The sequence below is a fragment of the Polyodon spathula genome, chromosome 23 (genome assembly GCF_017654505.1).
Source record: "Polyodon spathula isolate WHYD16114869_AA chromosome 23, ASM1765450v1, whole genome shotgun sequence".
NCBI lineage: Eukaryota > Metazoa > Chordata > Actinopteri > Acipenseriformes > Polyodontidae > Polyodon > Polyodon spathula.
The window spans coordinates 16,187,999-16,203,101 of record NC_054556.1 but is presented as its reverse complement, the minus strand read 5'-3'; the positions used below and the strand labels follow the sequence as shown (position 1 = coordinate 16,203,101).

Below are 15,103 nucleotides of genomic sequence, written 5' to 3'. Positions count from 1 at the left end.
CTTTCAGCTACAGCAACTCCAGACATGCCTGTATTAGGAAGTGTTTGGATCTAAACAGTAACATGACTACGTGGTTATGTTACACCAGTTCCACACACAACACTTGTGTCAATATTTCTGAATGCGCTCTGACATTGGTCTGCATATGCAAAGCCGGCACATGCTTCAAAGTGAAGAGCGAGAGGGATGATAACAATCTGTTCGAACACAAATGCCTAGCAATCAGATAGTGCTGTATTAACTCCATCGGGATACGATAACCCTAGTTAAGTGGAAACTTAACATAAAGAAAATGAAGGGCCGAAATGCAACAAAAGGTCAGCAATATAAAAAAAGTGAAAAGGTATCATGCTGGAAAATGTTTTCTTTGCATACTCCAATAAACCAATGTTGTCTTTCGCCACTCATATCATAGGGTGCATAAATAAAGTTTTGAGTTGACAGAGATTTTTATCGTTTGCTGTATCTTCTTTAGCAGATGCATCTATCTCAGATATATCTGGTTACATTAGTGTCTTCAGGAAAAAGCTTACTTGATTGCAGTAGAAAACTGCCATTTATTAAACTTAACTTTCAAATTGTGAGGATGAAAAAGATACTGATACTGTGTTTACTGTGGTGTACTTAATATCAAAATAACAGAAGCAACTCGCTGAAACTTGTTTTTTTACTGAAACAATAAATGGTTACATCTACAGTATGAACATAAGACCTGGCTGTGTTACATGCTCTCAGACCAGGACTCCATTAACACTGAGCATGCGAGCTGCGGCATTCTATTTCCTATATTGCAACTGGACACAAAGGTGCAGTCACCAATTCCCTACACAATTCTTGCAAAATATCTCAGATATATATTCTCTCCTGAGTTAACTGCAGTCATCAGCTGCATAGATTACCTATTCAACAGAATGAAGCAACAAACAAGGGAGTAGTAACATAAGCTGCAGTTTTAGTATCAATTTAGTGTCTTAACAAGTTGTTCTATTTTAGCACTTGAATATGACAGCAACAATGGTAGCAACAATTGAATTGGTGGCCAATCTTTTCTGGCCTAACAGCCAATGACTCCGAAGGCAAAAAGTAAGCCAGAAGCCCTGTCTAGGCTGCTGGTTGACCAAAAAAAAAAAAAAAAAAAAAAGCATTTTCTGAATAAATAAAAACTGCGTTTGTTTTTGTAGCCAATAATTAGCTTTATATATGAATCCTAAACAAAATGACAACATTATAATCTTTTTATATAGCACCTTTCATAGTGGACCACCATCACAAAGCACTTTACAAGTCATGAGACTGGGGTGTGTGAACTATGCATCAGCTGCAGAGTCACTTACAACAACATCTCACCACAAGGAGGTTAAGTGACTTGCTCGGGGTCACATAACGAGTCAGTGGCTGAGCTGGGATTTAAACCGAGGACCTCCTGGTTACAAGCCTGTTTCTTTAACCGCTGGACCATACAGCCTCCTTAAGGCTCCTCTACAAATGCATTGAACTGAAGGCCATTTTGGCCTTGCCCTTCTTATTGCCAATTCAGAGCCCTGTAGATGCTTTTTTGTTGTTGTCAAGATTCACTTTGTATTATTTTCTGTAGTCAACCCATGCTGGACCTTTTAAAACTCAGAAGATGAAAGCACCCTGGTGACCTCAAAAAGAGCTCTTAAAACACATCTACCCTTGGAGTGCAGCTGCTACAACCACGGGAAAGCATGAACTTGTCCCCCTGAAACACTGCCCCCAGTAGATGTAAGACATGCCATATTTGCTCTCTGTGGTATTTCGTACTGGTGCAGTGTGGCAGGAGAGCAGGTTAATTTGACACCCTGTGCTGAACCAGATGTCATATGACATGGTTCTGAGAGCTTTGTAAGGCCACAGAGGGTGCTACAAACTTCTCAGTTTAAAAAAGTCAACTGGATGTGACGAATGAAACAGAAAATGATATAAAGTGAACCTAAACAACATACCCTCTAATAACGCCCCATACCAAGCTGCTTTCTAAAGGTTTTACAAAAAAACTGTATAACCTTGTAAAATATCTATCTATAGTCAACCTCGGTTAACTTGACTGGTGAATAAATCGACACCTTTGCTTAATTCGACACAGTCTTGATCCCAGATTTTCTCTGTATGAAATATATGCATCCTGCCTCTACACCACGTTTTACTCATAACTCGACAGTTATTAATAGTACCAAAGGGATAAAAACTATTAAAGACTAGTGGATAACTCAACACTGCCGTTTCACATGACTAACCTCTGACTGGAAACGGATCGTTCACTCACTCGCAACGACCAAGTGCAGCTGATTATAATATCAGTTCACAATAAGTGAAAAATGAGTTCTTGTTCAATTGTCTTTAAAGCTCAGGTTTTTCAGGATAACAAGCTTGTCAGCAGAACTTTCAAAGTGTGTGTTTCTGCATGCGAAACAATCAACAATGCTTGATTTCTGTGTGAAACTGTAACTGTTTATTATTGTTTTTGCTGACCAAGTTAATACTGTATAATGTATAACACTTGTGGTATTTAAGCCATTACATTGGGCAGTACAAGCCAATAACTAAAGTATAGTCAACAGTTTGTGCACAGCTTATGATTAGATTTTCATAAAAATAATGCTGTAGTTATTTTATTAATTCTTACTTCAATCGAACTATATAAGTTTTAGCGAGTTTGTACAGTACCGTATACTGCAATTGACTCACTCACTGCAGGGTTTTCAAACATTTTCATTAACTAAAAATAAACTTGTAAACACTGTAATATTGTAAACATGTGAGTTCTGTTACTTGTATGCATGTTAATGCCATGGCTCACCTGCGGTTAACTCGACACCTCAGATAAGTCAACACTAAATGGCATCCCTATGGGATGTCAAGTTAACAGAGGTTAACTGTATAGAAATGAGATGTGTTGCAAGACAAACACAATATTGCACCAGGATGATGTTTATCTTTCTACTGATCTTTTGAGCCAGCGACAAAGCTCTATGAGGTTATTTAGGCATAAGAAGGGCTACTGTCAGAGAGGAAATATCTGTCATGTAAATTCGAAATCTCGTAGGAGGAATCAAGCAGTCACTAAGGATCTGTCAGGATTTCCAATCCATCTTCCCTTGTGTAGAAGCAATCCTGAACATACAGCTCACAGAACACTTCCAATGTGTGGGTTTAACTCTAGCTCCATTTTGGTTATAATAATTATGTATTGTGTTGGGTTTTTATGATGAACATTGTGCACAGTTTGAGCTGCGCTAGCTGACATCTTGCATAGAATATAAAAACATACAACATAAATACTTATAGTCGACGTTCATTGTACAAACTAAAATAATACACATTTCTTATTAAAGGCTACTTTATTACAAAAAATGTACAGTAATATCAGTTGAGATGTTAAGTCCTGGCAGTGTCTGTCACTGAAGATGAACTGGTCCTGAAAGGAGTCCATCTCTATACTGTGCAAATATATTATTTCATCTACCTTCAAAAGCAGAGTACAAGGTAAAGCGTTAGTTATTAAAAGTGATATTAATAACTTTAGCTGTATAAAACGCTGCATAACATTCCTCACACATTGAGATAAAAAATGCTCCCGGGTGTTCTATAGAAAGCCACATGTTTGCCCATTCCCTTGTGTTTGTGTTCTATAAAGAACCCTTCTTATATGCTGAACAGAGGGTTATAAATACAGTAATACGTTCAATATGAAAACAAAGAGTTCTAAATAGACTCAAAGGGTTCCATAATTTGATGCTTCATATTTAGAACCCCTAATTAGGGCTCTATTGGATCAAATGTGTTTGTGTGTGTGTGTGGTTTGGGTATGAGAGTGTTACAGCTCTTCTGACAAGGGATTATGTTAGGAGAGAAATATGATAAACAGTTCTTCCGTGGTGTATAAACAATTGAACTATTAAGACATCATTATCATGCAATTGGAGGAACTTGATCTGTATGGTGTGATTGCTCTAGATACTGTACTGTACCCCATATACAAAGGAGCCATTGTGCAGATTCTACAGTTCTACAAGCCAGTTTGGGATCTAGCCCCTTGCAATGTGCACCAATGCATTTTCTGTGTTGTAGTAATACAGTCATACATTCTCAACACTGTACTGTTGCAAAGGATTGTTTATAAAATAACTACAGTACCTTTACTATCTTTTATTAGAATAAATGCAATGGCAGATGTTTAAACTAGACGCCTTTCTTAATGTCTGGAAGAAACACCTGTCATTGAAATGATTAATTATTGCAGTATTTCTAAATGTAGCACTATTGAGTTTTCTGTATGGATTACAAAATAACGAGGTCATTTAGAATAGCCTAGTTAAATTGTCATTACTGGGCAACACGTTTATATTGAATAGAGTAGGACTACAAACAGTTATTACACTTCAATTGAACGACTCGTTGTAACTCTGTGTATGTAATCTAATTGAATTGGTTACACACAGTCCCCTACACTAGCATGAGGCAGGGGTTCCTATCACCCACGACTCCTCTCTGGGCAGGAAAAGACACTCCACTAGATGGAACACATGATATATTTGCACCGTACAGATTCAGGACACCTGCACACCAGCTCTGCCCTGAGAAACGACTGTGCGAAAGCTTTGTTTTTTACATGTAAAATCCCCGGTTTTTCTAACAAGTGTTAAAACGCATATTATTTTAATATTCTTATTTATAAATAATGCTAATTTCAAAACTTGAAGGTGCTGCGGTCAGCACTTGTGTATAATGCATAAGTCACGTGGCGCTGTGTAGCGTGCCCAGTACACTAGACATATTTGTAATGCTTTATAGTGAATCAATGAAACTTCATTTGATATTGTTGGCTGCTTTACACTGTATACGTTATATATTGCTGTCTTCAGTGGGATCTGACTCCGACAGACACGCTGCCAAGACACTTAAACACATACAGCGACTGCTTTCCTTGGAAATTATTTGGGTAATTTTCCAGTTTTGGTTGCATGGTTATACTGTGTATTTATCACAGCTTGCTATATTTTGCCGTGTTTTTTTTTTTTTGTAGTATTTACCATGCATCTCTGGTCTTTACAACGCTGACCTATGCTTTACCATGCTTTCACTGTGCTCTGCTTTTATGATACACATTGTTAGGGGTTCATATGCTTTGCAGCGGTTGCTAGTTTATGTTGTGCTCATAATACTATAACTGTAAATACTGTAAAATGAAAGTGGCGTTACGATAGTACCTGCAACTCCCCTGACTAAAGGTGTGCGTCCTTAACCGTGATCACATTCACAACTGATCATTAACAAAAAAATAAATAAATAAATAAAATAAATTATGGACGCATAGTTTTCATTGTATACAACATGCGTACATGAATGTAATTTACGATTGCTGTACACAGGTCGGTGTCTATAATCAACCAAGGTGTATCCGTGAAACAAAAATTCAACTTGCCTTTTTCATTCCAGCGCTGAGATCCATAACAGATATTTCCAGATGTATCTCTTTGAAATCTCTTATCGTCTGTATTACTGTATTAATATTAATTTGTTCAAGTTTTATTAATCAGCCCTACACTGTCAATATCTTGTTTGCACACTGCAGCTAACCTCAGAATTCTCTCTTTAATGCGAGGGTGGGATTCCTCACGGAACTCCGCCAGCCAATCAGAAACAGATACAAACTTGTTCCACCCAATAGGAACCATCCTGTTTTTTTTCCTGTCGCTTTCATTATCTGGGAACACCCAGTCTGTGAAATTCATGACGTCACCCATGTGGGAATAAGTGATAAGACAGTGAAAGAATTTTTGATTCACATTTTTTCACACCACACTCAGAGGAGGTTCAAAGGTGTCCCGTCATCTTAATCCTTAATGTTATTTTTTTCCTTTAAAGGAAGAGGCGCTTGAAAAACTGGACGTGAATCGCAAAGCACAGCCTTCAGTGAACCAGCACAAACACTTGACAATTAAGAACGTTCAGACGAAACCTGGACACACAGACCAGAATGATTTGGCTTTAAAAGGATAATTGTCGTGAAGGGGATGGAATATAAACACATTGCTAACATCCCGTCGGAATTATATCTGTTCAGAACTCTAAGCTGTCTGATACAATGTGATACCTGCTTTGTAGAGTATGGATGTTTCTTTAAGAATTAACATTTTGTTTCTTAAAGTGCTTTGTTAAAAGGTTGTCTTGATTTAAACGTGACCATTTACTTAAAAAAGTATATTATCAATCAAAAGCAAACAGACAAACAAAACTTACCAATAAATATTTTAAAAATCAAGTCGTAAAGTTTTAACAACGTTCTGTTACTCTTAACAATATTGTCACTGGCTCTGTGCTAGAATTCTCTTTTATTATGCTAGAATTCTCTTTTATTGTGCTAGAATTATCTTTTATAGTGCTAGAATTATCTTTTATAGTGCTAGAATTATCTTTTATAGTGCTAGAATATATATATATATATATATATATATATATATATATATATATATATATATATATATATATATATATATATATATATATATATATATATATATAGAATTCTTAGAATGTTTACTTCAAATCCATTTTCATAATATTTCTACCATACAATAATACAGGTGTATTCCAGCGCCGTTGCTGGCGGTCACATGATCTACTCTATGCTATTGAAATTTGAACACGTGGAGTTATTTTAAAGAACGAGTAAGCAATTATTCACCTATGTGTTGTATTTGAGATCTATGCATATCACAAATTAAATAATACAATGAAGTAAAGAATAACATAGAGGCAAGAAAATATATTTTAAAACAGGTAAAAATAAACAAAGCAGTTTTCTAGCTGTTAATTATGGGAAACACATGGCCCCCTCCAAAAGTGTGGCAGTAATTAAAAACACAAGGCAAAGGACACTTTTAAAAGCCTTATTTGGGCACTGTTATCTGATATTGAATGAATACATGGATGACCATGAGACTGCAGGAACAGTGCAGTCCTAGTGCATTCCTAAATACTTTCATCTTTAAATTGATTCCTTTTCCAATTCAACTGTACATATTGTGTCAAGGCCATAGCCAGCTATGAGGCATGGGCCTCGGTTATAATCATACTATAATTATTTATTTTGGCTCTTTTACACGTTGCTTTGACGCAAATAAAAATACATGTCATCCCTTTCTCCTTTTGAAGTAGTAAATAGTTGAAGGTTTATTTCAGACAGTATGTGATAGACACTGGTAGTTGAGTTGAGGTTGTGTTGAGTTCATCGGGGCGGTTTGCAAGTTGCCTTGCAGCTCTCCAGTCACATTAATCAAATCACAGTCAAATGCATATGCATGAGTATAAATCCATACAGAGCCAAACAGCCATTCAAATCGACTGGTCAGCCGCAAAGCTCGAGCTGCAAGTCTCATTGGTTATGATGTGCTTATGCAGCTAAACTCTCTCAGTCTTGTAAACCTGCTTAAGCTAATTTTATTGCAGAATGTGATTTTATAATTAATATCACACCAAACTTTATGTATGCAAGCACTCTTGTCTTCTCGGTTTTTGGATAATGACATCATTGTTAAAATGATTTGTTCGATATATTTGAATTTAAGTCTGGCACTGCTACTATATATAAAAGTTTGGTAAGAGGCATAACTGAATGAAAAAAAAATAAAGTTTTTTTTTTTTGGATGTCCACAAAAGGTATAACTGATTTAATTACATTTTTAAATCCCCCAAAAATATAGCACAGTTTCACTGATTATTGATTGTTGATTATCCCTATTTAAATACAGCTGCTCTTTTTTTATTTTATAACGTATATGATCATCCCATGCATTTGTGCAGTATAAGACCAGGTCAGGACATTGTTGGAGTGATTCCCTGTGACTTCAAAGGAGAATAAAACAAGTACGACTTTATTAACTTTATCACACCGTGTAACAAATATATATATTTTTTTTGGTTCCTGGGTAGTAAGTGTGTAATTGCTTATGCCTCAAAAGTATAGAAAATGGCTATTATTTCCCACAAACTTTGCCTTTGTGACCAGGACAGTGATATTTTGAAATTTACCTATTTTCCAGAACATTCCAGATAAATTGAGTGCTGAGTAAACTTGGAGTAACTTCTAGAACTTTCTAGAACTTTCCAGTAATATAAGAAGAAGTATAAATAAAGGGGCCTTAAGCCCACCAGTTCAGTTTAGTTCCAGCTGCCTAAGTGGATACATATCTGCATTTTTCTGAGATGGCATCAAGAGGCTGCAATGGTGGCATTCCTGATGGGTCTCCAAGGTAGTTTTACCAAGTTTCCCTGCTATCTTTGCCTTTGGGACAGCAGGGACACCAAGGCGCACTACCACAGGCGAGACTGGCCACAGCGGACAGAGTTCTCTGTGGGGAGGAACAACGTCAAGTGGGAGCCACTGGTGGACCCCCGGAAGGTGCTGATGCCATCACTGCACATCAAATTGGGCCTTATGAAACAATTTGTCAGAGCTCTAGATAAGGAGTTGGCAGCCTTCAAGTACCTTCAAGACTTCTTCCCTATAAGTCCATATCCTTGATGCTTATCTTGATAAATTCAAGGAGTACATGGGAGCGTACTTGGAGGAGCAAGGCGAGAGCTTCCACCAGGATATACTGGACTTTGAACGTCGCTACCAAGGACAGTATAACGAGAACATGATGGGAGACTACATTTAGTGGCTGATTCATGAAAGTGATTTACAGTATAATCATAAATCCTGAAAAACTACTCACTTCTAAATCTTTTGTAGTCAATTTTGTATTACTTTAGTATAAACACATGTTAATTTGGATTCATATGTTGTTGTTTTCTGACTATGTGAATGAAAAGACCGTTTTCTCATTGGAAATAGGTAAATTTCAAAATATCACTGTCCTGGTCACAAAAGCAAAGTTTGTGGGGAATAATAGCCATTTTCTATACTTTTGAGGAAAATTAGGAAATAACACTTACTACCCAGGAACAAAAATTGTGTTACATAGTGTCATCAACTACAAAAACCAAGCCGGCTCATTTGCCTTTAACTCCTATATTTCCTTGTCTTCACAGAGATACAGAACTGTTCTATAAGAGCCCAGGTCCCTCCTTAACTCCATCCCACACCTTCTCTCTGTTCTACACTCAATTACAGTGTCTGCTTTCATCAGCTCTGGGCTGAGCAGCTACGCAGCGTCACAGGTGTGAAACTGGCAAGTGAACTCTGGAATACCACAACATACTAATACCAGATTAGTAACCAGACAAAATACAGAGTCTGTTACACAGGAATGCTGATATAACACATAAGCCTGTTTTGCATGGTTCACAATGATGTTCATTTTCATTGCACTGTTCTGTATGCAATGTATATTGTGCAATAATATTTTATATTATGAACATTTCAATATTGTACAGCAACAAACATTCTTACTTTTATGCTTTTATTTTCCAAAGTGATATTAAGTGGGTTGAAATCATGTGTATGACAAATAAATGTGAGTGATATTAACTGGAAGGTCATAATAAACAAAGGGAAATTATCAGGAGTGTGTCCCCATTGCCTCCCTGTATATACTGTCAACTCTATATAAGAACATAAGAACATAAGAAAGTTTACAAACGAGAGGAGGCCATTCGGCCCATCTTGCTCGTTTGGTTGTTAGTAGCTTATTGATCCCAAAATCTCATCAAGCAGCTTCTTGAAGGATCCCAGGGTGTCAGCTTCAACAACATTACTGGGGAGTTGATTCCAGACCCTCACAATTCTCTGTGTAAAAAAGTGTCTCCTATTTTCTGTTCTGAATGCCCCTTTGTCTAAACTCCATTTGTGACCCCTGGTCCTTGTTTCTTTTTTCAGGCTGAAAAAGTCCCTTGGGTCGACACTGTCAATACCTTTTAGAATTTTGAATGCTTGAATTAGGTCACCACGTAGTCTTCTTTGTTCAAGACTGAACAGATTCAATTCTTTTAGCCTGTCTGCATATGACATGCCTTTTAAGCCTGTATAATTCTGGTCGCTCTTCTTTGCACTCTTTCTAGAGCAGCAATATCTTTTTTATAGCGAGGTGACCAGAACTGAACACAATATTCAAGATGAGGTCTTACTAGTGCATTGTACAGTTTTAACATTACTTCCCTTGATTTAAATTCAACACTTTTCACAATGTATCCGAGCATCTTGTTAGCCTTTTTTATAGCTTCCCCACATTGTCTAGATGAAGACATTTCTGAGTCAACAAAAACTCCTAGGTCTTTTTCATAGATTCCTTCTCCAATTTCAGTATCTCCCATATGATATTTATAATGTACATTTTTATTTCCTGCGTGCAGTACCTTACACTTTTCTCTATTAAATGTCATTTGCCATGTGTCTGCCCAGTTCTGAATCTTGTCTAGATTATTTTGAATGACCTTTGCTGCTGCAACAGTGTTTGCCACTCCTCCTACTTTTGTGTCGTCTGCAAATTTAACAAGTTTGCTTACTATACCAGAATCTAAATCATTAATGTAGATTAGGAATAGCAGAGGACCTAATACTGATCCCTGTGGTACACCGCTGGTTACCACACTCCATTCTGAGGTTTTTCCTCTAATCAGTACTTTCTGTTTTCTACATGTTAACCACTCCCTAATCCATGTACATGTGTTTCCTTGAATCCCAACTGCGTTCAGTTTGAGAATTAATCTTTTGTGCGGGACTTTGTCAAAAGCTTTCTGGAAATCTAAATAAACCATGTCATATGCTTTGCAATTATCCATTATGGATGTTGCATCCTCAAAAAAATCAAGCAAGTTTGTTAGGCACAATCTCCCTTTCCTAAAACCATGTTGACTGTCTCCCAGGACCCTGTTACCATATAGGTAATTTTCCATTTTGGATCTTATTATAGTTTCCATAAGTTTGCATATAATAGAAGTCAGGCTTACTGGTCTGTAGTTACCTGGTTCAGTTTTGTTTCCCTTTTTGTGGATCGGTATTACGTTTGCAATTTTCCAGTCTGTCGGTACCACCCCTGTGTCAAGAGACTGCTGCATGATCTTGGTTAGCGGTTTGTAAATTACTTCTTTCATTTCTTTGAGTACTACTGGGAGGATCTCATCCGGCCCAGGGGATTTGTTTATTTTAAGAGCTCCTAGTCCCTTTAACACTTCTGCCTCAGTTATGCTAAAGTTATTTAAAACTGGACAGGAACTGGATGACATGTGGGGCATGTTGTCAGTATCTTCCTTTGTAAAAACTTGTGAAAAGTAATCATTTAACATATTTGCTATTTTTTTTTCTTCATCTACGATTTTGCCATTTGTATCTCTTAAACATTTAATCTCCTCTTTGAATGTTCTCTTGCTGTTGTAATATTGGAAAAACATTTTGGAATTGGTTTTAGCTCCCTTAGCAATGTTTATTTCTATTTCTCTCTTGGCCTTTCTAACTTCCTTTTTGACTTGCGTTTGCAGTTCTGTGTACTCTTTCTGCGTACTTTCTTTTTGGTCCTTTTTTAATGCTCTGTAAAGTGCCTTTTTTCGCTGAATATTTTTTTTAATTGATCTATTAAACCATTTTGGCAATTTAGTTTTACATTTAGATTTGTCTACTTTAGGGATATAATTGTTTTGCGCCTCTAGTACTACATTTTTGAAGAACAACCATCCTTCTTCTGTGGGTGTTTTCTCTATTTTACTCCAATCTACTTCTGTTAGTCTCTGTTTCATACCTTCATAGTTTGCTTTTCTAAAATTGTAAACCTTAGCTTTAGTCATTTCTTTTGGGAAAGATGGTGCATAACTGACATTTCTGCATGGTGATAAAAAGTGGTGATATTAATAGGAGCGAGAATAAGCTTGGTTAACTGGATTGAAAAATAGCAATACAATTGTAAAGGCTAGTACACAGCAGTTTATATTATAGTTTGAATGACAAATAGTTAAATAAAAACAATTGAACAGCATAGCTCATCTTAATGGGTCGTTTCCATCTGATACAAAATATGTGATAAAAGCCACCTGATTCAAACTATCTGACACAAAGACATTTCAGACATCTGTATCCCATTAATATAAAGTCTACTCAGTTACCAATAAATAATTGCTTGGTAAGTCCTAGTATAAAGTTACGTGAGGTTACGTCACTTCACTGCTGACATCTGGGAACATCAGTTTTTCATCAATGTGCGTTTAACGTGTGAAGCCGTGCCATGTTTTGGCCGCATGCTTCCTATACCGTGAGGAATGTGTGCGACATGTGTGCTACGTCACATTCTCACAACAATGGAGAGAGAATTGGAGTTTCTAAACTGCATAGAAATCAAGCCAATTAAGTTTTGACATCCCATCACAAAGTCTGTGTCCACTATTCTGATATCATCCATTCTGTAATATGTAACAAATGCCCAGTGAAAGTGTCCCAAATGTGGCTAAAGATATGCAGTGCCTATAGGAAGTATTCACCACCCTTGGATGTTTTCACAGTTTGATGTGTTACAACCTGAAATCTTGATGCATTTAAATCAGATGTTTTTACACAACCTACTCAACACTTTCAATGTGTGAAAAAATAGGGAGGGGGGGGGGGGTTTGTAAAAACAAATCACTCCTAAATAAGCTCAGGTGCAACCAATTGCCTTCAGAATTCACACAATAAGTTAAATGGAGTCCATCTGTGTGCAATAAAAGTGGTTCACATGATTTCACATTAAGTACACCTGTTTCTGTAAGGTCCCACAGTTTGGTAGTGCATTCAAACCTACCAAAAGGTACTACCATGAAGACCAAGGAGCTTTCAAAACAACTCCGGGATAAAGTTATGGAAAGGCACAGATCAGGGAGGGGTATAAAAAGATTTAAAAGGCATTGAATATCCCTTGGAGCACAGTCAAGTTGATCATTAAGAAGTGGAAGGTATACGGCACCACCCAGAATCTGCTTGGAGCAGGCCGTCCTCCCAAACTGAGCAGCCGGGTAAGAAGGGCATTGGTCAGAGAAGCCACCAAGAGGCCAATGACAACTCTGAAAGACCTACAGCGTTACATGGCTGATATGGGAGAAACTGTCCATGTGTCAACAATAGCTGAGGTACTACACAAATCTGGCCTGTATGGAAGAGTGGCAACAAGGAAGCCATTTCTGAAAAAAAGCCCATGTAAAATCCAGCTTGGAATTTGCAAAAAGGCATGTGGGAGACTCTGAAAAGATGTGGCAAAAGATTCTGTGGTCTGATGAAACAAAAATTTAACTATTTGGCCTAAAAGCAAAGCGTTATGTCTGGCGCAAACCCAACACAGCACATCACCCAAGTAACACCATCCCTATTGTGAAGCATGGTTGTTGCAGCATCATGCTATGGGGAAGCTTGTCAGGGTAGAGGGTAAAATGGATGGAGCTAAATACAAGCAAATCCTTGAGGAAAACCTGCTTCAGTCTGCAAAAGACCCAAGACTGGGACGGAGATTCACCTTCCAGCAGGACAATGACCCCAGTACACAGCCAAAGCGACACTGAAGTGGCTTAAAAACAAGAAAGTGAATGTCCTAGAGTGGCCCAAGTCAAAAACCGGACTTGAATCCGATTGAGAATCTGTGTCAAGACTTGAAGATTACTATTCACCAACGATCCCCATCCAACTTAACAGAACTTGAACAATTTTGCCAAGAGGAATGGATGAATATTGCACAATCCAGATGTGCAAACCTGGCAGAGACTTACCCGAAAAGACCCACAGCTGTAATTGCTGCCGAAGGAGGTTCTACCAAGTATTGACTCAGAGCGGTGAATATTTATCTAACCAAGACATTTCAGTTTTTTTTTTCATTAACTGTTGTTTCACAATAAACATTCTCTTACCTCTTAAGTGATGAGTAGGTTGTGTAAATTAAATGAACAAAAAATCACATTTAAATGCATCAAGATTTCAGGTTGTAACACAACAAACTGTGAAACATCCAAGGGGGGTGAATACTTCCTGTAGGCACTGTAGCTGCTGTACTTCCAGCGGCAGTCTTCCCAACGACAGTGAGTGGGAGAAGTACAGGCGTGGAAAAGTACAGAGCAGTTTAGAAGCAGTTTGAAAGCAGGCTGACAGCTGCAGAAGAAACTAAACTTCAAAAAAAAAAAAAAAAAAAAAAACTCAACATGGTCTTCAAGCCAGTAATCTGTGACACCTGCTTGATATGGGAAATCCAAGAAAACCCAGCGGAGCTAAACCAAGTGTGCGTAAAGTGCCGCGCGATCCAGGACTTGCATAAACTAGTAAGTATGCTAGAAATGGAGCTGAAAGAAGTGAGACAGTAACAGGATCGTGAGAAATTGGCACACCCACAATTCATGGAAGTCTGCATCACCCCTAACAGACTGAAAGCCACCAGGGAGATAGAAGGTCAGAACAGCTGTGTTCAGGTAGGCAGAAGCAGGGAAAAAAAGAAACTTCGTCAAACACAACCACCAGAAATCAAAACAACCAACAGATTTGAGTCACTTCAGAATTTTGATGAGCAGAACCAACAACAAGAGAACGAAAGGAACAACATCCAGGACCCCATTGACAGTGGTGACCAGACAGCAAAAAGAAGGGAGTTCATGATTGTTGGGGACTCCATATTGAGAAACACAGCCAGTTCAATTTGCAGTTTGGACCCCCTTACTACAACAGTGTGTTGCTTTCCGGGAGCCTCGGTCAAGCACATCACTGAGAACGTGGACAGGCTCCTAGAACGAACAGGAGACGACCCGGTAGCAGTCGTCCACATCAGTACAAACAACATTGGAAGAGACAGACCAAAATCCCTGCAAAACAAATTCAGAGAGCTAGGAAGGAAATTAAAAGAGAAAACCAAAGCTGTGGTATTTTCTGGTATACTACCGGCACCTTGCAAAGGACCATATGGACAGCTGGAAATAATTAATCAAAACGCATGGCTGAAGACGTGATGCACACAGGAAGGCTTCACCTATCTTGATCATTGGACCACATTCTACAACGAGGACTATCTGTATAGATGGGACGGACTGCACTTAAATAATAAAGGAACCAGTCTACTTGGAGAAAAGATCCTCGAGCAGGTTCAGAAGCATTTAAACTAGAAAGGAAGGGGGGAGAAATCAAAACAAGAACAACAACTCA

The 15,103-nt window shown here is 37.9% G+C and overlaps 1 protein-coding gene across 3 annotated transcripts in view; it reads right to left on the bottom strand.

The window, feature by feature from the left end:
* The window catches only part of LOC121298026 (LIM and cysteine-rich domains protein 1-like), a 60,749-nt gene extending 55,154 nt beyond the window's left edge, over positions 1 to 5,595 (bottom strand). For all 3 annotated transcript variants that reach the window (XM_041224751.1, XM_041224749.1, XM_041224750.1), the window contains exon 1: positions 5,447 to 5,595. In XM_041224751.1, coding sequence (XP_041080685.1) covers positions 5,447 to 5,473 — 27 coding nt within the window. In that variant the 5' untranslated portion in view covers positions 5,474 to 5,595. The remainder of the gene's footprint in view (positions 1 to 5,446) is intronic.
* Between the last annotated feature and the right edge of the window lie 9,508 nt (positions 5,596 to 15,103).